This window comes from Pleurodeles waltl, chromosome 7, assembly GCF_031143425.1.
Source record: "Pleurodeles waltl isolate 20211129_DDA chromosome 7, aPleWal1.hap1.20221129, whole genome shotgun sequence".
Classification (NCBI taxonomy): Eukaryota; Metazoa; Chordata; class Amphibia; order Caudata; family Salamandridae; genus Pleurodeles; species Pleurodeles waltl.
This window is the reverse complement of record NC_090446.1, coordinates 1,530,600,473-1,530,627,793: the sequence shown is the minus strand read 5'-3', so window position 1 is coordinate 1,530,627,793 and position 27,321 is coordinate 1,530,600,473. Positions and strand designations below refer to the sequence as shown.

Genomic DNA, 27,321 nt, shown 5'->3' with positions numbered 1-27,321 from the left:
CGCATGGGCGTCGACTCCATCTTCGATTGTTTTTTTTCCGCCATCGGGTTCGGACGTGTTCCTGTCGCTCCGAGTTTCGGAACGGAAAATTAGCTAATTTCGGAAGATTTTCGTCGGTATTCTTGCGTTCGGGATCGGCGTACTTAGATTCCACACCGCATCGAAGAGCTCCGGTGCCCTTCGGGGTAGTTTTTCGATCCTCCGTCGGGGCCTGGTCGGCCCGACCGCGTGCTGAAGAACGCCGATGGAACGGACCCCGTTTCGTTTCTGCCCCAAATGCCACAATAAATACCCCTACACAGACCAACACTTGTTCTGCAACCTGTGCCTGTCACCTGAGCACAGCGAAGACACCTGCGAGGCCTGTCGTGCGTTCCGGTCCCGAAAAACACTCCGAGACCGTCGAGCCAGAAGACTTCAAATGGCGTCCGCACCGACAGCCCAACGGGAGTTCGAGGAACAGGAAGAAGAAGGTACCTTCTCGATCCAAGACTCAGACTCCGAAGGATTCGACGACACACAAACCGTGAGTAAGACGTCGAAAACCACACAAAGAAACATTTACAAGGCCCAGGGGACGCCACTGCCACCAGGCCATGGCTCCACCCATAAATTCGGTGACCGACCGTCGGCACCGAAAAAGGCCCAAACAGTGCCGAGATCGTCCGACTCCGGTCGAGACACCGGCACGCAGCCTTCTCGGGACCGAGAAAGTGCTGGAGACAAGCCTCGACACCGAGATGCCGGTGTGGACACGGCTCGACGCCGAGACAGCGGCACCGAAACAGATCGACGCCGAGAGGTTTCGGCCCCGAAAAGGAAAAAAGTCACCTCGGAGCCGAAAAAACACGCAGACAAAGTTTCGACGCCGAAACAAACTGCAAGCGACCCAGCTTCAGGCTCTTATACAGAAGAGCACTCGCTAACCTCTCAAATGCAAAAGCATAGGTTTGAGGAAGAGCTACAAGCAACTGATGTGGACCATACGCAAAAGCGTATCTTCATTCAGCAGGGGACAGGAAAAATAAGCACCCTTCCCCCCATTAGGAGAAAGAGAAGGTTGGAGTTCCAGACGGAACAAGCACCACAACCAAAAGTGGTTAAAAGAATTACACCACCACCCTCTCCTCCGCCCGTGATTAACGTTTCACCAGCACAAACTCCATCTCACTCCCCAGCTCACACCACCATGAGCCAGGGTGACCAAGATCAGGACGCATGGGACCTATACGACGCCCCAGTGTCAGATAACAGCCCGGAGGCCTACCCTACAAAGCCATCTCCACCAGAAGACAGCACCGCGTACTCTCAGGTGGTGGCTAGAGCAGCACAATTTCATAACGTAAGCCTCCACTCAGAACAGGTCGAGGATGATTTCTTGTTCAACACACTCTCCTCCACCCACAGCTCCTACCAAAGCCTGCCTATGCTCCCTGGTATGCTCCGGCACGCAAAAGACATATTTAAGGAGCCGGTCAAAAGTAGGGCAATCACACCAAGGGTGGAAAAGAAGTATAAGCCGCCTCCTACGGACCCGGTTTTCATCACTACACAGCTGCCACCAGACTCTGTTGTTGTAGGAGCAGCTAGGAAAAGGGCCAACTCTCACACATCTGGAGATGCACCACCCCCAGATAAAGAAAGCCGCAAGTTTGATGCAGCTGGTAAAAGAGTCGCAGCACAAGCTGCAAACCAGTGGCGCATCGCGAACTCCCAGGCACTACTTGCGCGCTATGACAGAGCCCACTGGGATGAGATGCAACATCTCATTCAACATCTGCCCAAGGACTTCCAAAATAGGGCGAAACAAGTGGTTGAGGAGGGACAGACCATCTCCAACAACCAGATACGTTCCTCCATGGACGCTGCAGATACAGCTGCACGGACAATTAATACATCTGTAACCATCAGACGGCATGCATGGCTCCGAATGTCTGGATTTAAACCAGAGATTCAACAAGCAGTTCTCAATATGCCTTTTAATGAAAAAGAACTGTTCGGTCCAGAAGTGGACACAGCGATTGAGAAACTTAAAAAAGATACGGACACTGCCAAAGCCATGGGCGCACTCTACTCCCCGCAGAGCAGAGGGAATTACAGCACATTCCGTAAAACGCCCTTTCGAGGGGGGTTTCGGGGTCAAAGCACACAAGCCAGCACCTCACAAGCAACACCGTCCACTTACCAGGGACAGTATAGAGGAGGTTTTCGGGGCCAATATAGAGGAGGGCAATTCCCTAGAAATAGAGGAAGATTTCAAAGCCCCAAAACCCCTACTACTAAACAATGACTCACATGTCACTCACCCCCTCCACACAACACCAGTGGGGGGAAGAATATGTCATTATTACAAAGCATGGGAGGAAATCACTACAGACACTTGGGTTCTAGCAATTATCCAACATGGTTATTGCATAGAATTTCTACAATTCCCTCCAAACATACCACCAAAAGCACAAAATTTAACAACACACCATTCCAATCTCCTGGAGATAGAAGTGCAGGCACTATTGCAAAAGAATGCAATCGAATTAGTGCCAAACACACAAATAAACACAGGAGTTTACTCACTGTACTTTCTGATACCAAAGAAGGACGAAACGCTCAGACCAATCCTAGACCTCAGAGTAGTGAACACTTTCATTAAATCAGACCACTTCCACATGGTCACACTACAAGAAGTATTGCCATTGCTAAAACTACACGACTACATGGCAACTTTAGACCTCAAGGATGCTTATTTCCATATACCAATACACCCATCGCACAGGAAATACCTAAGGTTTGTATTCAAAGGAATACATTACCAATTCAAGGTACTGCCTTTCGGATTAACAACCGCACCAAGAGTCTTTACCAAATGTCTAGCGGTAGTCGCTGCACACATAAGAAGGCAGCAAATACATGTGTTCCCATATTTGGACGACTGGCTAATCAAGGCCCATTCGTTCATACAGTGCTCAAATCACACAAATCAGATCATACAAACCCTCTTCAAACTCGGGTTCACCGTCAATTTCACAAAATCCAAAATTCTGCCACGCAAGGTACAACAATACCTGGGAGCCATAATAGACACATCAAAGGGAGTAGCCACTCCAAGTCCACAAAGAATTCAAAATTTCAACACCATCATACAACGCATGTATCCAACACAAAAGATACAGGCAAAGATGGTATTACAACTCCTAGGCATGATGTCATCATGCATAGCCATTGTCCCAAACGCAAGACTGCACATGAGGCCCTTACAACAATGCCTAGCATCACAGTGGTCTCAAGCACAGGGTCACCTTCTAGATCTGGTGTTAATAGACCGCCAAACTTACCTCTCGCTTCTGTGGTGGAACAACATAAATTTAAACAAAGGGCGGCCTTTCCAAGACCCAGTGCCACAATACGTAATAACAACAGATGCTTCCATGACAGGGTGGGGAGCACACCTCGGTCAACACAGCATACAAGGACAATGGAACGTACATCAAACACAACTGCATATCAATCACCTAGAACTTCTAGCAGTTTTTCAAGCACTAAAAGCTTTCCAACCAATAATAGTTCACAAATACATTCTCGTCAAAACAGACAACATGACAACAATGTATTATCTAAACAAGCAGGGAGGGACGCACTCCACGCAGTTAAGCCTGCTAGCACAAAAAATTTGGCATTGGGCAATTCACAACCAAATTCGCCTAATTGCACAGTTTATACCAGGGATACAAAATCAACTCGCAGACAGTCTCTCTCGAGATCACCAACAGGTCCACGAATGGGAAATTCACCCCCAAATTCTGAACACTTATTTCAAACTCTGGGGAACACCTCAGATAGACTTGTTTGCAACAAGGGAGAACGCAAAATGCCAAAACTTCGCATCCAGGTACCCACACAAACAATCCCAAGGCAATGCCCTATGGATGAACTGGTCAGGGATATTTGCTTACGCTTTTCCTCCTCTCCCTCTCCTTCCTTACCTGGTAAACAAACTCAGTCAAAGCAAACTCAAACTCATATTGATAGCACCAACTTGGGCAAGGCAACCCTGGTACACAACGCTGCTAGACCTATCAGTGGTACCCTGCATCAAATTGCCCAACAGGCCAGATCTGTTGACACAGCACAACCAAAAGATCAGACACCCAGATCCAGCATCGCTCAATCTAGCAATCTGGCTCCTGAAATCCTAGAATTCGGGCACTTACAACTTACCCAAGAATGTATGGAAGTCATAAAACAAGCAAGAAGGCCATCCACCAGGCACTGCTATGCAAGTAAATGGAAGAGGTTTGTTTGCTACTGCCATATTAATCAAATACAACCATTACACACAACTCCAGAACATGTAGTGGGTTACTTGCTTCACTTACAAAAATCTAACCTAGCTTTCTCTTCCATTAAGATTCACCTTGCAGCAATATCTGCATACCTGCAGACTACCTATTCAACTTCCCTATATAAAATACCAGTCATTAAAGCATTCATGGAGGGCCTTAGGAGAATTATACCACCAAGAACACCACCTGTTCCTTCATGGAACCTAAATGTTGTCCTAACTAGACTTATGGGTCCACCTTTTGAACCCATGCACTCCTGCGACATACAGTTCCTAACCTGGAAGGTGGCATTTCTCATCGCCATTACTTCCCTGAGAAGAGTAAGCGAGATTCAGGCGTTTACTATACAGGAACCTTTTATACAACTACACAAAAATAAAGTCGTCCTAAGGACCAATCCTAAATTTTTGCCAAAGGTTATTTCACCGTTCCATCTAAATCAAACAGTGGAACTTCCAGTGTTCTTTCCACAGCCAGATACCGTAGCTGAAAGGGCACTACATACATTAGATGTCAAAAGAGCATTGATGTATTACATTGACAGAACAAAAAACATCAGAAAGACTAAACAACTCTTTATTGCATTTCAAAAACCTCACGCAGGAAACCCAATTTCAAAACAAGGTATAGCCAGATGGATAGTTAAATGCATCCAAATCTGCTACCTTAAAGCTAAACGACAGCTGCCCATTACACCAAGGGCACACTCAACCAGAAAGAAAGGTGCTACCATGGCCTTTCTAGGAAACATCCCAATGCAAGAAATATGTAAGGCAGCCACATGGTCTACGCCTCACACATTCACCAAGCACTACTGTGTAGACGTGTTATCCGCACAACAAGCCACAGTAGGTCAAGCCGTATTAAGGACATTATTTCAAACTACTTCCACTCCTACAGGCTGATCCACCGCTTTTGGGGAAATAACTGCTTACTAGTCTATGCAGAACATGCGTATCTACAGCGACAGATGCCATCGAACTGAAAATGTCACTTACCCAGTGTACATCTGTTCGTGGCATCAGTCGCAGTAGATTCGCATGTGCCCACCCGCCTCCCCGGGAGCCTGTAGCAGTTTGGAAGTTACCTTCAATTATTTATATATGTATCATCTCAACCTTAAATAGGTGCATACTTAGTCACTCCATTGCATGGGCACTATTACTACAATTCAACTCCTACCTCACCCTCTGCGGGGAAAAACAATCGAAGATGGAGTCGACGCCCATGCGCAATGGAGACAAAAGGAGGAGTCACTCGGTCCCGTGACTCGAAAGACTTCTTCGAAGAAAAACAACTTGTAACACTCCGGCCCAACACCAGATGGCGAGCTATTGCAGAACATGCGAATCTACTGCGACTGATGCCACGAACAGATGTACACTGGGTAAGTGACATTTTCATTCTGACAATACACAGCTTGGATTTTCTACTGTAATGGATCTGTAGACTACACCTTCTGTTATTGTCATGCCACTTCTTGAATCGGGTGTTAAGGGCCTTTCCAAAAACTGAATATAAAGAGGCTATAATAAATACTAGCACTTGAAAATTTGTGCTTACATTTATTGCTACCAAAAGTCAAACATGACTAGTAATGAACCACATATTAGTGAAATGTGTGTTCTTGCATCTCTTCCTCCTACCTTTTCTACTTCCAGTGTTTGTTTTTAAGTTGCGTTTATGATCTGCCTGTTCCTTTTCTGTGCCCTCTGGGTTTGAGTTGCACGTAGTGAATGCCCTAACAGTTCTATTTTATCCTTGTTAAAATTGAATAAACGCTACTACTTGGTTCTGGTTTGCCCTGCCCTGCCTCTGTAGTTTTTGGTTTGCTCTCATTATCCGTTTTTTTTTGTTTCTTCCTATGCAGAACTGTCTATTCAACCTACGCTGAATTCCACCCTCATTCCACCCCATGCGAGAACGCATGCCGCCACTGTTGCAGGAACACCCACCTCTCACGGTATGTGCAGTAAGACACACTAACTCAGTGGTTATACTTGGTGGTGTGAGATCATATTTAGCTTTATTAGCAACTTCTTGAGGGGCTATGGCCACTAGCATAGCTGTGGGCCGTGATTACCCTTGCAATTAATTTCCAGGAATTCTAGGCAGTTTCTTGTGGGTTTGGGAACAAGAAGCTGCCTGGTAGGAGCTTGGGAAGTAAAACTAGCATTGAAATTCCAGTCTATTCCATTGTCTACAGTCACCTCCAGTGTTCTTCTGCGTTTGGTTCCTTTTTAGGTCGGGTGTATGCATATGGCCGCTTGTATACTTTTAAGTACACTTCTTCTGTGGGCTTCCAGCTATTTCATTTGTTAGTCCTTTAAAAAAATCCTTGCTTGCTAGTGGTCAGTCATCCCTCTTTGTCCACCCTTCTGTGTGGGAGCAGGGACAAACTATCGTATAATTACGGTTTGTCCTGTTTATCTGGCCTGTAGGTTTTTTTTTTTTTTACTTTTACTGCTCAACTCCAGAGAAGCTTCCCTTTTCATTTGCTGACCATTCTTTCTCTGAGGTTAGTTGTAAACAAGGCTATAAATCAGGTTATCTTGCTCACTTTTGGTCTTTGTGGGCTCTCTGCACCCTCTCTCAGCTGCCTGGCTTCCGCCCTTCCTTGGCTTGGATTTGCCAAGTGTGCCTGCCAGTGTGCTGACAGCAAAGTCAGAGGATTGCTTGTAATTGCTTATAGCCTAGGCACCCAGCTGTGCCAGGCCTAAGCAATCCTTAGACAGTGCCCACTTCTGCTCCATACTGAGATCCCGCTCACAGATCCATCAGTGCACCACAGTTTACACACTGAACCCTCAGCCATGCCAGTGCTAGGAACCCCACACACGCTGTCTGCCAGAGCACCTCAGTTCTTGCAGTCAGTACACACTGCGGTTCCAGTACTGGGACCTCAGGTGCTGCTCTATCAGTGCACCTCAGTTCTTCCCTGACGAGGTCTCTTCCTTTCCTATACTGGGACCCCACTCACACTGTTCCATTACAGCAGCTCAATTCTAATATTCAGTCCCACTGTTAAGCCAATACTAGATCGAAAAAAGCAAAACGCAGCTTAGCCAGTGCACCTCAAGTCTAATATCCAACGACACTGCTGATATGAACCACCACAGCTCTGCCAGAATCCATCAATTCTAACATTAATTGCACATTTCTTCTCAGTTTTAAGGCTCACACATACTTCAGGACTCCTCGCTTCTGTGGTTCAGAGGCAATGCCACTCCCAGGCTGGGCCCCACTCCCAGCTTCACCAGAGCACCCCCAGGCTAACTCTCAGCATCCCTGGCACGCCAATACCAGGTTCCACACATAGCTCTTAGCATACCTCACTTCTGACCTTGTGTGCCTGTTAATATTACAGTACTGCAGCCCACATACAACTGTCAGTGCACCTCAACTCTGACCTGCAGCACCCCATTATTCCAATACCAGGAATTACTGTGGTCAGTTCCTCATTCCTCACCCGTTGGCTTTGTTATTCCAGCACTGGTCTGGAACACAGCTGTCTATAGCCCAATCCTGAGGTGAAGCGCGCTGTATTGGGGTTCACATACAACTCTTCCAATGCACCCCCTGCTGTTCTGCAGTGCCCCTTTCTGTTGCACACTAACGTCCGTTTGAGGATGTGGGAGAGCCAATTAAATCTATTCTTAGCTGTAATATTTATTTGGGAGGGTCTGTTTCATCTGTTTCACTCCGTTCTTTCCTTTACTGTTTACTCTGTTTTCTTTCTCCCCACTTTTCTCTTTCCACCTCTTAAAATCCCCATGTTAAGTTTCACTCTTTCAACTGTATATTTCTACTCTTTTTTTTTTTTTTTTTTTTTTTTTCCTCCTTGCTTCTCTGTATGCGTCCATTCACTTTTTTTTGTTTGTTTTGGTTTAGATTTTCTTCTTTCCTGTCTTCGGTGTTGTAGGAAGTTGGCTCTGTATATTCTATTTCAAAGTAAGAAATAACATGCACAGAGTCCAAGGGTTCCCCTTAGAGGTAAGATAGTGGCAAAAAGAGTTCTAATGCTCTATTTTGTGGTAGTGTGGTCGAGCAGTAGGCTTATCAGAGGGTAGTGTTACGTATTTGTTGTACACACACAGGCAATAAATGAGGAACACACACTCAGACAATTCCAGGCCAATAGGTTTTTATATAGAAAAATATAAGTTCGGTGGCATGTGTAGCTGCAGATACACATGCTGTGCATAGTCCGCCGTCTGGTGTTGGGTCGGAGTGTTACAAGTTGTTTTTCTTCGAAGAAGTCTTTTCGAGTCACGAGACCGAGGGACTCCTCCCACTTCGGTTCCATTGTGCATGGGCATCGACTCCATCTTAGATTGTTTTTTTTCCACCATCGGGTTCAGACGTGTTCCTTTTCGCTCCGTGTTTCGGGTCGGAAAGTTAGTCAGAATCAACGGAAAATTCGTCGGTATTGTTTCGTTCGGTATCGGGATAGTTAGGGCAAATCGACACCGAGCTTTAAAGAGCTCCGGTAGCCCTTCGGGGTATTTTCGGTCCCCCGTCGGGGCCTGGTCGGCCCGACCGCGTGCAACATCGAGACTGATGGAACGGACCCCGTTCCGATTCTGTCCTAAATGCCACAGTAAATATCCTTATACAGACCAACATCTGGTCTGTAACTTGTGCCTGTCCCCCGAGCACAAGGAAGAGTCGTGTGAGGCCTGTCGCGCGTTTCGGTCGAGAAAAACACTCAGGGACCGAAGAGCCAGGAGGTTGCAGATGGCTTCCACGCCGACAGGACAACAAGGGTTCGAGGAGGAGGAAGAAGAAGAAGAAGAAACTTTCTCCATCCGCGAATCGGATTCCGAGGAATTCGACGTCGACGAGAAACCAACCGTGAGTAAGACGTCGAAAGAAAGATCACACGAGAAAACAGACAAAGCCCAGGGGACGCCACTGCCAACAGGCCATGGCATAACCCATAAAGTAGGTGACCGTCCATCGGCCCCGAAAAAGGGCGAGCTGGTGCCGAAGTCGTCCGACTCAGGTTGAGACACAGGCACGCAACACTCTCGGGACCGAGAGAGTGGTGCAGAAAAGGCTCGACACCGAGACAGCGGCACCGAAGCTACTCGGCACAGAGATAGCGGCACCGAAGATGGTCGGCACCGAGAGGCCAAGACACCGAAAAAGAGAGAGATCTCGTCGGAGCCGAAAACAACTAAAGACACTGTTTCGGTGCCAAAACACCCGGCAACCGAACCAAAAACCAGTTCCTACTCAGAGGAACAATCATTGTCCTCCCAACTAAAAAGACACTGATTTGAGGAGGAATTACAAACTACAGAGGTAGATCACACGCAACAGCGGATCTTTATCCAAAGGGGTACAGGGAAAATCAGCACTCTTAACCCAATCAGAAGGAAAAGGAAACTTGACTTCCAGCAACAAGACAAGCCACCACAAGCAAAGGTGGTAAAGAGGGCAACTCCACCACCCTCTCCACCACAGTCAACTCATGTATCACCGGCACAGACTCCACCACAATCACCAGCTCATACCACCATGAGCCAGGATGATCAGGCAGCATGGGACCTCTATGATGCTCCAGTATCGGACAATAGTCCAGAGTCGTACCCAACTAAACCCTCACCACCTGAGGACAGTACAGCATATGCACAGGTGGTAGCTAGGGCAGCCAAATTTCATAATGTGTATCTACATTCGGAGCCTATTGAGGATGACTTCCTCTTTAACACCCTGTCCTCCACCCACAGCCATTATCAAAGCCTTCCCATGCTCCCGGGAATGCTAAGGCACGCTAAACAGATTTTCAAGGAGCCTGTTAAAAGCAGAGCAATAACTCCAAGGGTGGAGAAAAAATACAAGGCACCGCCCACAGACCCTGCTTTTATTACATCACAACTGACACCAGATTCAGTAGTCGTAGGAGCAGCTCGTAAAAGAGCCAACTCGCAGACATCAGGCGACGCACCACCTCCGGACAAGGAGAGCCGCAAGTTTGATGCAGCTGGGAAAAGGGTTGCAGCACAAGCTGCAAATCAGTGGCGCATCGCCAACTCGCAAGCACTCCTAGCGCGATACGACAGGGCCCATTGGGACGAGATGCAACATCTCATCGAGCACCTCCCCAAAGAATTCCAGAAACGAGCGAAACAAGTGGTTGAAGAGGGGCAAAATATCTCCAACAACCAAATACGTTCTTCTATGGATGCAGCAGATACAGCTGCAAGAACAATAAATACTGCTGTGACGATAAGGAGGCACGCATGGCTGCGCACATCTGGCTTCAAACCTGAGATACAACAGGCAGTGCTCAATATGCCGTTCAATGAACAGCAATTGTTTGGCCCAGAAGTGGACACTGCAATTGAAAAATTAAAGGAGGACATTGACACAGCCAAAGCCATGGGCACACTCTATTCCCTGCAGGGCAGAGGCACATTTGGCACATTTTGCAAAACAACTTTCAGAGGAGGGTTTTGAGGTCAAGCCACAGAAGCCAGCACCTCACAAACAAGACCACCTACCTACCAGGGACAATATCAAAGGGGTGGCTTTCGAGGCCAATACAGAGGGGGCCAATTCCCAAGAAACCGGGGAAAGTTTCAGGGTCCCAAAACCCCTCAAAATAAACAGTGACTCACAAGTCACACAACCCCTTCCCACAACACCAGTGGGGGGAAGACTAAGCCAGTTCCACAAATCATGGGAGGAAATAACAGACACTTGGGTCTTAGCAATTATCCAACATGGTTATTGCATAGAATTTCTCCAACTCCCTCCAAACGTCCCACCGAAAACACACAATATGTCAAAACAGCATATAGACCTTCTAGAACTAGAAGTTCAAGCATTACTGCAAAAAGACGCAATAGAATTAGTACCAACAACACAAAAGAACACAGGAGTTTACTCACTGTACTTTCTAATACCGAAAAAGGAAAAAAGTCTGAGACCAATATTAGATCTCAGAACACTAAACACCTACATCAAATCAGACCACTTTCACATGGTCACGTTACAAGACGTAATACCACTACTGAAACAGCAAGACTACGCAAGACTACATGACAACGTTAGATCTAAAAGACGCGTATTTCCATATACCGATACATCCCTCGCACAGGAAATACCTAAGGTTCGTATTCAAAGGAATACATTACCAATTCAAAGTGTTGCCATTCGGAATAACAGCACCAAGAGTCTTTACAAAATGTCTAGCAGTAGTAGCTGCACAAATCAGGAGGCAGCAAATACACGTGTTCCCGTACCTAGACGATTGGTTAATCAAAACCAACTCGCTAACAAAGTGTTCACACCACACAGATTGTTATACAAACCCTTTACAAACTGGGTTTCTCCATCAACTATGCAAAGTCACACCTTTTGCCGTGTCAAACACAGCAATACTTAGGAGCGACAATCAACACAACAAAAGGGATAGCCACTCCAAGTCCACAAAGGGTTCAAAATTTTCACAAGGTGATACAAGCTATGTATCCAACACAAAAGATACACGCAAAGATGGTATTAAAACTCCTAGGCATGATGTCCTCATGCATAGCCATTGTCCCAAACGCAAGATTGCACATGCGGCCCTTACAACAGTGCCTAGCATCACAATGGTCACATGCACAGGGTCAACTTCTAGATCTGGTGTTGATAGACCGCCAAACATACATCTCGCTTCTATGGTGGAACAGTACAAATTTAAACAAAGGGCGGCCTTTCCAAGACCCAGTGCCACAATACGTGATAACAGATGCTTCCATGACAGGGTGGGGAGCACACCTCAATCAACACAGCATCCAAGGACAATATGGGACGTACATCAAAGAAAGTTTCATATAAATCACCTAGAATTGTTAGCAGTATTTCTAGCGTTGAAAGCATTCCAACCAATGATAACCCACAAATACATTCTTGTCAAAACAGACAACATGACAACAATGTATTATTTAAACAGTTGTGTCTCCTAACACACAAAATATGGCATTGGGCAATTCACAACCACATTCGCCTAATAGCACAGTTTATTCCAGGGATCCAGAACCAGCTAGCAGACAATCTCTCTCGGGATCACCAACAGGTCCACGAATGGGAAATTCACCCCCAAATCCTGAACACTTACTTCCAAATGTGGGGAACACCTCAAATAGATCTATTTGCAACAAAAGAAAACGCAAAATGCCAAAACTTCGCATCCAGGTACCCACACCGGCAATCTCAAGGCAATGCTCTATGGATGAATTGGTCAGGGATATTTGCGTACGCTTTTCCCCCTCTCCCTCTCCTTCCATATCTAGTAAACAGATTGAGTCAAAACAAACTCAAACTCATACTAATAGCACCAACATGGGCAAGACAACCTTGGTATACCACACTACTAGACCTGTCAGTAGTACCTCATGTCAAACTACCCAACAGGCCAGATCTGTTAACACAACACAAACAACAGATCAGGCATCCAAACCCAGCATCGCTGAATCTAGCAATTTGGCTCCTGAAATCCTAGAATTTGGACACTTGAACCTCACACAAGAGTGTATGGAGGTCATAAAACAAGCTAGAAGACCATCCACTAAACACTGCTATGCAAGTAAATGGAAAAGATTTGTTTGTTACTGCCATAATAATCAAGTCCAACCATTGCATGCATCTCCAAAAGATGTAGTAGGATATTTACTACATTTACAAAAATCAAATCTAGCTTTCTCTTCCATAAAAATACATCTCGCAGCAATATCTGCTTACCTGCAGATTACTCATTCAACTTCCCTATTTAGAATACCTGTCATTAAAGCGTTTATGGAGGGCCTAAAGAGAATTATACCACCAAGGACACCACCTGTTCCTTCATCGAACCTCAACATTGTCTTGACAAGGCTCATGGGTCCACCTTTTGAACCCATGCATTCTTGTGAAATGCAATACTTAACGTGGAAAGTTGCATTTCTCATTGCCATCACATCTCTAAGAAGAGTAAGTGAAATACAGGCGTTTACCATACAAGAACCATTTATTCAAATACACAAAAATAAGGTCGTTCTAAGAACAAATCCAAAATTCTTACCAAAGGTTATCTCACCGTTCCACTTAAACCAAACAGTGGAATTACCAGTGTTCTTCCCACAGCCAGATTCAATAGCTGAAAGAGCACTACATACATTAGACATCAAGAGAGCGCTAATGTACTACATTGACAGAACAAAAGACATTAGGAAGACAAAACTATTTATTGCCTTCCAAAAACCTCATACAGGAAATCCAATTTCAAAACAAGGTATCGCCAGATGGATAGTAAAGTGCATCCAAACCTGCTATCTTAAAGCAAAGAGAGAACTGCCTATTACACCAAAGGCACACTCAACCAGAAAGAAAGGTGCTACTATGGCCTTTCTAGGAAATATTCCAATGACCAAAATATGTAAGGCAGCAACATGGTCTACGCCTCATACATTTACTAAACACTACTGTGTAGATGTGTTATCTGCACAACAGGCCACAGTAGGTCAAGCCGTACTAAGAACTTTATTTCAAACTACTTCCACTCCTACAGGCTGAACCACCGCTTTTGGGGAGATAACTGCTTACTAGTCTATGCACAGCATGTGTATCTGCAGCTACACATGCCATCGAACGGAAAATGTCACTTACCCAGTGTACATCTGTTCGTGGCATTAGTCGCTGCAGATTCACATGCGCCCACCCTCCTCCCCGGGAGCCTGTAGCCGTTTGGAAGTAGATCTTGAACATTTGTACATTTCTAAATATATTACATTAAACCTTCATTTTGTACATACGTATTTATTCCATTGCATGGGCACTATTATTAGCATACACAACTCCTACCTCACCCTCTGCGGGAAAAACAACCTAAGATGGAGTCGACGCCCATGCGCAATGGAACCGAAGTGGGAGGAGTCCCTCGGTCTCGTGACTCGAAAAGACTTCTTCGAAGAAAAACAGCTTGTAACACTCCGACCCAGCACCAGACGGCGGACTATGCACAGCATGTGAATCTGCAGCGACTAATGCCACGAACAGATGTACACTGGGTAAGTGACATTTTCCTTTCTTAGTTTATTGTAAGAACCACAGGTTCAAAATGTATAAGTAATACTTCAAATGAAAGGTATAACTTTGAATAATCATAATAGCATGTACAGTTTTCACAAAAATGGCAATAAGCTATTTTAAAAATGGACACTGTGCAAAAATCAACAGTTCCTGGGGGAAGTAAGTAATTAAGTTCACAGGTAAGTAAAACACTTACAGGGTTCAAAGTTGGTTCCAAGGTGGCCCACCGTTGGGGGTTCAAGGCAACCCCAAAGTTACCACACCAGCAGCTCAGGGCCGGTCTGGTGCAGAGGTCAAAGAGGTGCCCAAAACACATAGGCTTAAATGGAGACCAGGGGTGCCCCGGTTCCAGTCTGCCAGCAGGTAAGTACCCGCGTCCTCGGAGGGCAGACCAGGAGGGTTTTGTAGGGTACCGGGGGGGACACAAGCAGGCACAGAAAGTACACCCTCAGTGGCACAGGGGCGGCCGGGTGCAGAGTGCAAACAGTCGTCTGGTTTTGTATTGAAAGCAATGGGGAGACCTGAGGGTCTCTTCAGCGATGCAGGCACAAGGGGGAGTGGAGGGGAGCTGGTTCTTCAGGGTAGCCACCACCTGGGCTAGTTAGAGGGTCGCCTGGGGGGTCGCTCCTGCACTGGAGTTCGGTTCCTTCTGGTCCTGGGGTCTGCGGGTGCAGTGTTGGTTCCAGGCGTCGGGTCCCTTGTTACAGGCAGTCGCGGTCAGGGGGAGCCTCTGGATTTCCTCTGCAGGTGTCGCTGTGGGGGCACAGGGGAGGTCAACTCTGGCTACTCACGGGCTCGCAGTCGCCGGGGAGTCCTCCCTGTAGTGTTTGTTTTCTGCAGGTTGAGCCGGGGGAGTCTGGTGCAGAGTAGAAAGTCTCACGCTTCCGGCGGGAAACATGAAGTCCTTGAAGTTTTTGTTGCAAGAAAGTTGCAGATGGTTGAACAGAGCCGCTGTTCACAGGAGTTTCTTGGTCCTTGGGTGCAGGGCAGTCCTGAGGCTTCAGAGGTTGCTGGTCCCTGTTGGATGCGTCGCTGTTGCAGTTTTCTTCGAAGTTGGGAGACCGGCCGGTAGGGCTGGGTCCAAAGCAGTTGTCGTCTTAGTCTTCACTGCAGGGCTTCAGGTCAGCAGTCCTCCTCCTTCTTTAGGTTGCAGGAATCTAGTTTCCTAGGTTCTGGGTGCCCCTAAAAACTTAATTTAGGGGTGTGTTTAGGTCTGGGAGGGCAGTAGCCAATGGCTACTGTCCTTGAGGGTGGCTACACCCTCTCTGTGCCTCCTCCCTGTGAGGAGGGGGGCACATCCCTAATCCTATTGGGGGAATCCTCCATCCACAAGATGGAGGATTTCTAAAAGTAGGACACCTTAGGAGCTATCCTGACTGGGGGTGACTCCTCCTTGTTTCTCATTATCTCCTCCAGCCTTGCTGCCAAATGTGGGGGCAGTGGCCGGAGGGGCAGGCATCTCTACTAGTTGGGATGCCCTGGGGCGCTGTAACAAAAGGGGTGAGCCTTTGAGGGTCACCGCCAGGTGTTAAAGTTCCTGCAGGGGGAGGTGAGAAGCTCCTCCACCCAGTACAGGCTTTGTTCCTGCCACAGAGTGACATTTCCTTACAGGTGTTTTTTCTTATCTTTGTCAATTTACATTTTACTATAAATCCCTCTTTTTCCCGTCTGTATGTGGAGGCCGCAAGTTATTTGTCGGGCCCGAAGTGTCAGTGGTTTTCCCATTCCTTGTCTGGGAAATGTCAGTACACACATGCCCTGGTCCTTTCGCTGCTTGTTTCTCTCAGCATCTTTTTTTCTCTGATAACTTTTCTTTTCACACTTTAATTTTTTTTTCCCGTCTTAATCATTTGTTCGCTAGCTTCCTTACCTTTTTCTTTGGTCTCACAAGTTTGCTCTTTCTTTTTAGTTTTGTTTTCATTTTCTAATTTTTTTCCCCTTCTTTCTTGTATTTCTTTGCAATCCTATCTTTCTTCTTTTTGTCTGTTGTATTGGAAGTATGATTCCATGCACTCTGGGGGCTCCTTTGAGGACCCCCAGCATTGCTACCACCAGTTTTGCAGGTTTTTTTGGGCAACCCAGCAGCTGCCGCCCCTCACAGGTTTCTACCCTCCTGCTGCTTGATCTGATAAAGCCTGGGAAGGCAGAACAAAGTATTTCCTTTTGGTGAGGGAGGTAACACCCTCTCCCTTTGAAAATGGGTATGACTGACTTGGGAGGGGAGTACCCTCCCCAAGCCACTGGTTTGCCTTGTAGGGCACATTTGGTGCCCTCTGTGCATAATCCCATCCACACCGGTTTAGGGACCCTTAGTCCTGGCTCTGGTGTGAAAGTAGACAAATGAAAAGGGAGTGACCACTCCCCTGTCCATCACTACCCCAGCAGTGGTGCTCAGAGCTCTTCCATAAGGTCCCTGGGTTCTGCCATCTTGTTTCCAAGATTAGCAGGGAACTCTGGGAGCATTTGAGTGGCCAGGCCAATCAGGTGACGTCAGAGCCTCTCCTGATAGGTACTTACCTGGTTAGGTGACCAATCCCCCTCTCAGGGCTATTTAGGGTCTCTCTTGGCTGGGTCCTCAGATTTGGCTTGCAACCTTTGACTTCTGGCCATTGACACCATGACTGGACCCTCCAGAAATTGACAAAGCTACTGCAACGAAGAAGACCTGCAATTTTGGTTCAACGTCTCCTGCCAGCTTTGCAACATGTCCCCGGCCATGAAGACAACTCTTCAGTCTGCACAAGAAGGAGGAATCTCCCTTGGAGTGAAGGAGTCGCTCTCCTTCAACAGCAGGTGGCTATAACAAGCGACGACCACCTGCGTGGATCTCCCTTCAGCTGTGTGGATCCTGCATCACAGGTGGTGGTCAGGAGTAGTCCTCTTGGTCCTCTCTGCCACCTGTTCAACTTTGGTCAAGGTAAGCCTTCCCGTGCAGGTCAGTACCCCCGTTCACCGCATCTCATGCAGCTGCCAAGGCTTCTTTGCATCTCCTCCAAGGGATCTGCAGGCGACGTGTAGCTCCAGCACGCCATCCTGCAAAGCACAGCCTCCTGTGTGGTTCTCCTGTGGCGTGGGATCCCCCTTTGTAGTGCTGCATGGGCTTCTTCTGCGACTTATGTCCCCGTCCTGTGAGACTCCTGTGAGTGCTGACTCTGTGATGCTGAAGGTCCCCATACTCCTCCTGGACTCCACTGTGACTCTTGGACTTGGTCCCCTCTCTCCACAGGTTTTCTTTCTTCAGGAATCCACTGCTGGTTTTCTTGCAGTCTTATCTGGGTGTCTTTCTTTTCCTTTTGGGTGGTTTGGGGGAAAATCCAGTGATTTATTCCTGGTTGCTGGGTGTGTACTGTTACTTACCTCTGTGGTTTTCTGGTACTCAGCTCCCCTCTACACATTTTACTTAGGTGGGGGTACCTTCTCATTCCATGTTTTGTAGTATATGGTTTGTGCCCCCACTAGGGTCACTATTGGTTATTGCTATTTGCACTGTTTTCTAACCTTTCTATGCCTATTTGTGATTGCTAGAGTATATCTTTAGTGTATTGCCTACCTCCTAATGGTGGGTTACTCTTCTAGTATTTTATGGTGATTTGTTCCAAAAATAAAGTACCTTTTTTTTTTTTTTTGTACAACTGAGTGTTTTATTTCATGTGTGTAAGTGCTGTGTGACTACAGTGGTATTGCATGAGCTTTCATGTTTCCTAGATAAGCCATGGCTCCTCATTCAGATACCTCTAGAGAGCCTGGGTTCTAGACACTGCCTACACTTCACTATGAGGAGATACCTGGACCTGGTATAAGGTGTATGTACCATAGGTACCCACAACTTACCAGGCCAGCTTCCTACACTAGGAATTCTGGGACCAGGTTATGTGCACTTCTTATAGGGGGCATACTGACCCCAGGGGTTAGTGGCCCATTAGCTACTACCCTACACACCCCTAATGTCCCTAAATTCTGTCTTTTGCTGAGCCCCTGGCACCAGAGAAGCAGATCATAACGACCTAAGAAGACCAAAGACACTGAAGAGTCTCCAGCAGAAGAGGAGAAAAAAGAAACAGCTGACCTGGTACCAACCCTGCCAGCCGTTCTGCATCCCTTGCTAAAACCTGCACCAAAGTAGAATCATTCTGCAGTTGTGACTCCAGGATCCTAGGAGGACTGCCTGCAAAAAAGATTCAACACTTCCTGGCTCTGAAGCCTCCAGAACTGCCAAAAACTGACACCAGAAGTCACCACTGCGCCTGCGATCTCTGACCCGAATTGAAGTGGATCGCCAGTGCCAACAACGTTCTCCAGACTCCCTGACAACACCTGCATATTCTGCGCGCAGCCCCACTTTACCGCGATTGCTCTGGTATGGAAAACCTGACACTTAAGGACTCCTCTGCACCGTCACCCCTGAGCTGTGGAGAAGAGAGACAAAGGTGCACACCTGTGCTCGAGCATCGTGAGGCCTGAGCCCCGCTGTTGGTTCAGCCTAACTGGCTTTCTGTCCAGAGCCTGCAGCCTCTTTCTGCTGTGATCGATTTCCTTTGAAATGCATTGAGCAGCCAACGCTGCTTGGCACCCTGCACTTTGCCGCCCTTGTGCCACTGGTGTATACTGCTGGTGCTGCCTTGGACCTTGCCCACTACTCACCTTAACTTCTGGAGATTGGTCTTGAAAGTCGTTGTACTCAACCTGTTTAGAGAACCTGTTTTTCCTCCAATAGGATAACATTGCGGAACTCAAATTGCACTGTCCACTCTTTAAAGTGAAAATAATTCCTATTTAAAAACATACTTACCTGAAAGATTTTTCTCTGATGCCTAAACCTATATGAAGATACTTCCTATCTCTATAAATTGCTGTTGATCTCCTTTATGAGTTCACATTTATTGACTATTGTGTGTATTTGTGGATGTCTTGCTCTCCTCTGTGTTGAGCCGAAGGCTTCTCGACCACACTACCTCCAGCTAGAGCACTTTTGGATTGCGTAGCAAGTCTTGCCCACTCGTTAGGGAACCCCTAGGCCCTTTGCACAGTATTGACCTACCACATAAAGGCCCAGCTTCCCACAACCAATATTACCCAAATGTTCCAAGCAGTGCTCTGTTTTGGGTTCTTAAAGTCAAGGTTTTTGCTTATATAACTGTTCCTTTTTTAATATTGCCGTAACTCTTTACTTTCATCGCCTGTAGATTTTGAAATCTAATGGATTGCTGATAGTGGATTACTATCCATCCTTCCTTGGTACTTCTGTATAGGCTTTCCCCTTAAGTGAAGCGCTCGAGAGCCTGAAATCTCATCTTCTGATTAGTGAGCCATCTCCCTAGTGCAGTCTGCCCTGTAAAAAGCAGATCCCCGTACAAACCTCTTCCAAGCATGAGCCTACCTCGGAATATTACAAGTCAGGCTAAATTTGCACCTGTAAGCCATTTACCTTGGCTGAGTGGATGCCACTGTTTTCTATAACTACATGTTCGATGGCATCTGTCGCTGTAGATACGCATGTTTTGCATAGCTCGCCATCTTGTGTTGGGCCGGAGTGTTACAAGTTGTTTTTCTTCGAAGAAGTCTTTCGAGTCACGGGACCGAGTGACTCCTCCTTTTGTCTCCATTGCGCATGGGCGTCGACTCCATCTTCGATTGTTTTTTTTCCGCCATCGGGTTCGGACGTGTTCCTGTCGCTCCAAGTTTCGGAACGGAAAGATAGCTAATTTCGGAAGATTTTCGTCGGTATTGTTGCGTTCGGGATCGGCGTAGTTAGATTCAACACCGCGTCTAAGATCGAAGCGCTCCGGTGCCCTTCGGGGTAATTTTTTCGATCCCCCGTCGGGGCCTGGTCGGCCCGACCGCGTGCAGAAGAACGCCGATGGAACGGACCCCGTTCCGTTTCTGTCCCAAATGCCACAATAAATACCCCTATACAGACGAACACTTGGTCTGCAACCTGTGCCTGTCACCTGAGCACAGTGAAGACACCTGCGAGGCCTGTCGTGCGTTCCGGTCCCGAAAAACACTCCGAGACCGTCGAGCCAGAAGACTTCAGATGGCGTCCGCGCCGACAGCCCACCGGGAGTTCGAGGAACAAGAAGAGGAGGGAACCTTTTCGATCCAAGAATCGGACTCCGAAGGATTCAACGATACACAAACCATGAGTAAGACGTTGAAAACCACTCAGAAGAAGATTTACAAGGCCCAGGGGACGCCACTGCCACCAGGCCATGGCTCGACCCATAAATTCGGTGACCGACCGTCGGCACCGAAAAAGGCCCAAACAGTGCCGAGATCGTCCGACTCCGGTCGAGACACCGGCACGCAGCCTTCTCGGGACCGAGAAAGTGCTGGAGACAAGCATCGACACCGAGATGCCGGTGTAGACACTGCTCGACGCTGAGACAGCGGCACCGAAGAAGATCGACGCCGAGAGGTTTCGGCCCCGAAAAAGAAAAAAGTCACCTCGGAGCCGAAAAAAGATGCAGACAGGGTTTCGGTGCCAAAACAAACTGCAACCGACCCAGTTTCAGGCTCTTATACAGAAGAGCACTCGCTAACCTCCCAAATGCAAAAGCATAGGTTTGAGGAAGAGCTACACTCAACTGATGTAGACCATACGCAAAAGCGTATTTTCATACAGCAGGGGAAAGGAAAAATAAGCACCCTTCCCCCTATTAGAAGAAAGAGAAGATTGGAGTTCCAAACTGAACAAACACCACAAACAAAAGTGGTGAAAAAAGTTACCCCACCACCCTCTCCTCCACCTGTGATTAACGTCTCACCAGCACAAACTCCATCACATTCCCCAGCTCACACCACCATGAGCCAAGGTGACCAAGATCAAGACGCATGGGACTTATACGACGCCCCAGTGTCAGATAACAGTCCGGAGGCCTACCCTACGAAGCCATCTCCACCAGAGGACAGCACTGCGTATTCTCAAGTGGTGGCTAGAGCAGCACAATTTCACAATGTAAGCCTCCACTCAGAACAGGTCGAGGATGACTTTTTATTCAACACACACTCCTCCACCCACAGCTCCTACCAAAGCCTGCCTATGCTCCCTGGTATGCTCCGGCACGCAAAAGAAATCTTTAAGGAGCCGGTCAAAAGTAGGGCAATCACACCAAGAGTGGAAAAAAAGTATAAGGCGCCTCCTACAGACCCGGTTTTCATCACTACACAGCTGCCACCAGACTCTGTCGTTGTAGGAGCAGCTAGGAAAAGGGCCAACTCCCACACATCTGGAGATGCACCACCCCCAGATAAAGAAAGCCGCAAGTTCGATGCAGCTGGTAAGAGTCGCAGCACAAGCTGCAAACCAGTGGCGCATCGCTAACTCCCAGGCACTACTTGCGCGCTATGACAGAGCCCATTGGGATGAGATGCAACATCTCATTGACCATCTGCCCAAGGACCTACAAAATAGGGCAAAACAAGTGGTTGAGGAGGGACAGACCATTTCCAACAACCAAATCCGCTCCTCCATGGACGCTGCAGATACAGCTGCACGGACAATTAATACATCTGTAACTATCAGAAGGCATGCATGGCTCCGAACATCTGGATTTAAACCAGAGATTCAGCAAGCAATTCTCAATATGCCTTTTAACGAAAAAGAACTGTTCGGTCCAGAAGTGGACACAGCGATTGAGAAACTCAAAAAAGACACGGACACTGCTAAAGCCATGGGCGCACTCTACTCCCCGCAGAGCAGAGGGAATTACAGCACATTCCGTAAAACACCCTTTAGAGGGGGGTTTCGGGGTCAGAGCACACAAGCCAGCACCTCACAGGCAACACTGTCCAGTTACCAGGGACAGTACAGAGGAGGTTTTCGGGGACAATATAGAGGAGGGCAATTCCCTAGAAATAGAGGGAGATTTCAAAGCCCCAAAACCCCTACTACTAAACAATGACTCACATGTCACTCACCCCCTCCACACAACACCAGTGGGGGGAAGAATAGGTCATTATTACAAAGCATGGGAGGAAATCACTACAGACACTTGGGTTCTAGCAATTATCCAACATGGTTATTGCATAGAATTTCTACAATTCCCTCCAAACATACCACCAAAAGCACAAAATTTGACAAAACATCATTCCAATCTCCTGGAGATAGAAGTGCAGGCACTATTGCAAAAGAATGCAATCGAATTAGTGCCAAACACACAAATAAACACAGGAGTTTACTCACTGTACTTTCTGATACCAAAGAAGGACAAAACGCTGAGACCAATCCTAGACCTCAGAGTAGTGAACACTTTCATCAAATCAGACCACTTTCACATGGTCACACTACAAGAAGTATTACCATTGCTAAAACTACACGACTACATGACAACTTTAGACCTCAAGGACGCGTATTTCCATATACCAATACACCCATCGCACAGGAAATACCTAAGGTTTGTATCCAAAGGAATACATTACCAATTCAAGGTACTGCCTTTCGGATTAACAACCGCACCAAGAGTCTTTACCAAATGTCTAGCGGTAGTCGCTGCACACATCAGAAGGCAGCAAATACATGTGTTCCCATATCTAGACGACTGGCTAATCAAGGCCCATTCGTTAATAGAGTGCTCAAATCACACAAATCAGATCATACAAACCCTCTTCAAACTAGGGTTCACCGTCAACTTCACGAAATCCAACATTCTGCCGTGCAAGGTACAACAATACCTAGGAGCCATAATAGACACAACAAAAGGAGTAGCCACTCCAAGTCCCCAAAGAATTCAAAATTTCAACACCATCATACAACGCATGTATCCAACACAAAAGATACAAGCAAAGATGATATTACAACTCCTAGGCATGATGTCTTCATGCATAGCCATTGTCCCAAACGCAAGACTGCACATGAGGCCCTTACAACAGTGCCTAGCATCACAGTGGTCTCAAGCACAGGGTCATCTTCTAGATCTGGTGTTAATAGACCGCCAAACTTACCTCTCGCTTCTGTGGTGGAACAACATAAATTTAAACAAAGGGCGGCCTTTCCAAGACCCAGTGCCACAATATGTAATAACAGATGCTTCCATGACAGGGTGGGGAGCACACCTCGATCAACACAGCATACAAGGACAATGGAACGTACATCAAACAAAACTGCATATAAATCACCTAGAACTTCTAGCAGTTTTTCAAGCACTAAAAGCTTTCCAACCAATAATAGTTCACAAATACATTCTCGTCAAGACAGACAACATGACAACAATGTATTATCTAAACAAGTAAGGGGGGGACGCACTCCACGCAGTTAAGCCTGCTAGCACAAAAAATTTGGCGTTGGGCAATTCACATCCAAATTCGCCTAATAGCACAATTTATACCAGGGATCCAAAATCAACTCGCAGACAATCTCTCTCGAGATCACCAACAGGTCCACGAATGGGAAATTCACCCCCAAATTCTGAACACCTATTTCAAACTCTGGGGAACACCTCAAATAGACTTGTTTGCGACGAAGGAGAACGCAAAATGCCAAAACTTCGCATCCAGATACCCACACAAACAGTCCCAAGGCAATGCCCTATGGATGAACTGGTCAGGGATATTTGCTTACGCTTTTCCTCCTCTCCCTCTCCTTCCTTACCTGGTAAACAAACTCAGTCAAAACAAACTCAAACTCATATTAATAGCACCAACTTGGGCAAGGCAACCCTGGTACACAACGCTGCTAGACCTATCAGTAGTACCCTACATCAAATTGCCCAACAGGCCAGATCTGTTGACACAACACAACCAAAAGATCAGACACCCAGATCCAGCATCGCTGAATCTAGCAATCTGGCTCCTGAAATCCTAGAATTCGGGCACTTACAACTTACCCAAGAATGTATAGAAGTCATAAAGCAAGCCAGGAGGCCATCCACCAGGCACTGCTATGCAAGTATGTAAGGAAATGCCTCCTTGGCATGGTTGCCCCCTGACTTTTTGCCTTTGCTGATGCTATGTTTACAATTGAAAGTGTGCTGAGGCCTGCTAACCAGGCCCCAGCACCAGTGTTCTTTCCCTAACCTGTACTTTTGTATCCACAATTGGCAGACCCTGGCATCCAGATAAGTCCCTTGTAACTGGTACTTCTAGTACCAAGGGCCCTGATGCCAAGGAAGGTCTCTAAGGGCTGCAGCATGTCTTATGCCACCCTGGAGACCTCTCACTCAGCACAGACACACTGCTTGCCAGCTTGTGTGTGCTAGTGAGGACAAAACGAGTAAGTCGACATGGCACTCCCCTCAGGGTGCCATGCCAGCCTCCCACTGCCTATGCAGTATAGGTAAGACACCCCTCTAGCAGGCCTTACAGCCCTAAGGCAGGGTGCACTATACCATAAGTGAGGGTACCAGTGCATGAGCATGGTACCCCTACAGTGTCTAAACAAAACCTTAGATATTGTAAGTGCAGGGTAGCCATAAGAGTATATGGTCTGGGAGTTTGTCAAACACGAACTCCACAGCACCATAATGGCTACACTGAAAACTGGGAAGTTTGGTATCAAACTTCTCAGCACAATAAATGCACACTGATGCCAGTGTACATTTTATTGCAAAATACACCCCAGAGGGCACCTTAGAGGTGCCCCCTGAAACTTAACCGACTGTCTGTGTAGGCTGACTAGTTCCAGCAGCCTGCCACACTAGAGACATGTTGCTGGCCCCATGGGGAGAGTGCCTTTGTCACTCTGAGGCCAGTAACAAAGCCTGCACTGGGTGGAGATGCTAACACCTCCCCCAGGCAGGAACTGTAACACCTGGCGGTGAGCCTCAAAGGCTCACCCCTTTGTCACAGCCCAGCAGGGCACTCCAGCTTTGTGGAGTTGCCCACCCCCTCCGGCCACGGCCCCCACTTTTGGCGGCAAGGCTGGAGGGAACAAAGAAAGCAACAAGGAGGAGTCACTGGCCAGTCAGGACAGCCCCTAAGGTGTCCTGAGCTGAGGTGACTAACTTTTAGAAATCCTCCATCTTGCAGATGGAGGATTCCCCCAATAGGGTTAGGATTGTGACCCCCTCCCCTTGGGAGGAGGCACAAAGAGGGTGTACCCACCCTCAGGGCTAGTAGCCATTGGCTACTAACCCCCCAGACCTAAACACGCCCTTAAATTTAGTATTTAAGGGCTACCCTGAACCCTAGAAAATTAGATTCCTGCAACAACAAGAAGGACTGCCCAGCTGAAAACCCCTGCAGAGGAAGACCAGAAGACAACAACTGCCTTGGCTCCAGAAACTCACCGGCCTGTCTCCTGCCTTCCAAAGAACTCTGCTCCAGCGACGCCTTCCAAAGGGACCAGCGACCTCTGAATCCTCGGAGGACTGCCCTGCTTCGACGACAAGAAACTCCCGAGGACAGCGGACCTGCTCCAAAAAGACTGCAACTTTGTTTCAAGAAGCAGCTTTAAAAAACCCTGCAACTCCCCGCAAGAAGCGTGAGACTTGCAACACTGCACCCGGCGACCCCGTCTCGGCTGGTGGAGAACCAACACCTCAGGGAGGACCCCCGGACTACTCTACGACTGTGAGTACCAAAACCTGTCCCCCCTGAGCCCCCACAGCGCTGCCTGCAGAGGGAATCCCGAGGCTTCCCCTGACCGCGACTCTCTGAAACCTAAGTCCCGACGCCTGGAAAAGACCCTGCACCCGCAGCCCCCAGGACCTGAAGGACCGGACTTTCACTGCAGAAGTGACCCCCAGGAGTCCCTCTCCCTTGCCCAAGTGGAGGTTTCCCCGAGGAAGCCCCCCCTTTCCTGCCTGCAGCGCTGAAGAGATCCCTTGATCTCTCATTGACTTACATTGCGAACCCGACGCTTGTTCTAACACTGCACCCGGCCGCCCCCGCGCCGCTGAGGGTGAAATTTCTGTGTGGGTTTGTGTCCCCCCGGTGCCCTGCAAAACCCCCCTGGTCTGCCCTCCGAAGACGCGGCTACTTACCTGCAAGCAGACCGGGGCACCCCCTTCTCTCCATTATAGCCTATGCGTTTTGGGCACCACTTTGAACTCTGCACCTGACCGGCCCTGAGCTGCTGGTGTGGTAACTTTGGGGTTGCTCTGAACCCCCAACGGTGGGCTACCTTGGACCAAGAACTGAACCCTGTAAGTGTCTTACTTACCTGGTAAAACTAACAAAAACTTACCTCCCCCAGGAACTGTGAAAATTGCACTAAGTGTCCACTTTTAAAGTAGCTATTTGTGAATAACTTGAAAAGTATACATGCAATTGAAATGATTCAAAGTTCCTAATGTACTTACCTGCAATACCTTTCAAACAAGATATTACATGTTAAATTTGAACCTGTGGTTCTTAAAATAAACTAAGAAAAGATATTTTTCTATACAAAACCTATTGGCTGGATTTGTCTCTGAGTGTGTGTACCTCATTTATTGTCTGTGTATGTACAACAAATGCTTAACACTACTCCTTGGATAAGCCTACTGCTCGACCACACTACCACAAAATAGAGCATTAGTATTATCTATTTTTACCACTATTTTACCTCTAAGGGGAACCCTTGGACTCTGTGCATGCTATTCCTTACTTTGAAATAGCACATACAGAGCCAACTTCCTACAAAGTAAATGGAAGAGGTTTGTTTGCTACTGCCATATTAATCAAATACAACCATTACACACAACTCCAGAACATGTAGTGGGTTACTTGCTTCACTTACAAAAATCTAACCTGGCTTTCTCTTCCATTAAAATACACCTTGCAGCAATATCTGCATACCTGCAGACTACCTATTCAACTTCCCTATATAAGATACCAGTCATTAAAGCATTCATGGAGGGCCTTAGGAGAATTATACCACCAAGAACACCACCTGTTCCTTCATGGAACCTAAATGTTGTCCTAACTAGACTTATGGGTCCACCTTTTGAACCCATGCACTCCTGCGAAATACAGTTCCTAACCTGGAAGGTTGCATTTCTCATCG

General features: G+C 47.3%; 1 protein-coding gene across 1 annotated transcript in view; it reads left to right on the top strand.

Annotated features, from left to right (window-relative positions):
* GSK3A (glycogen synthase kinase 3 alpha) overlaps positions 1-27,321 on the top strand; it is a 166,002-nt gene that overhangs the window by 125,974 nt on the left and 12,707 nt on the right. Inside the window, exon 10 of the mRNA XM_069201386.1 lies at positions 6,208-6,300. Coding sequence (XP_069057487.1) covers positions 6,208-6,300 — 93 coding nt within the window. The remainder of the gene's footprint in view (positions 1-6,207; positions 6,301-27,321) is intronic.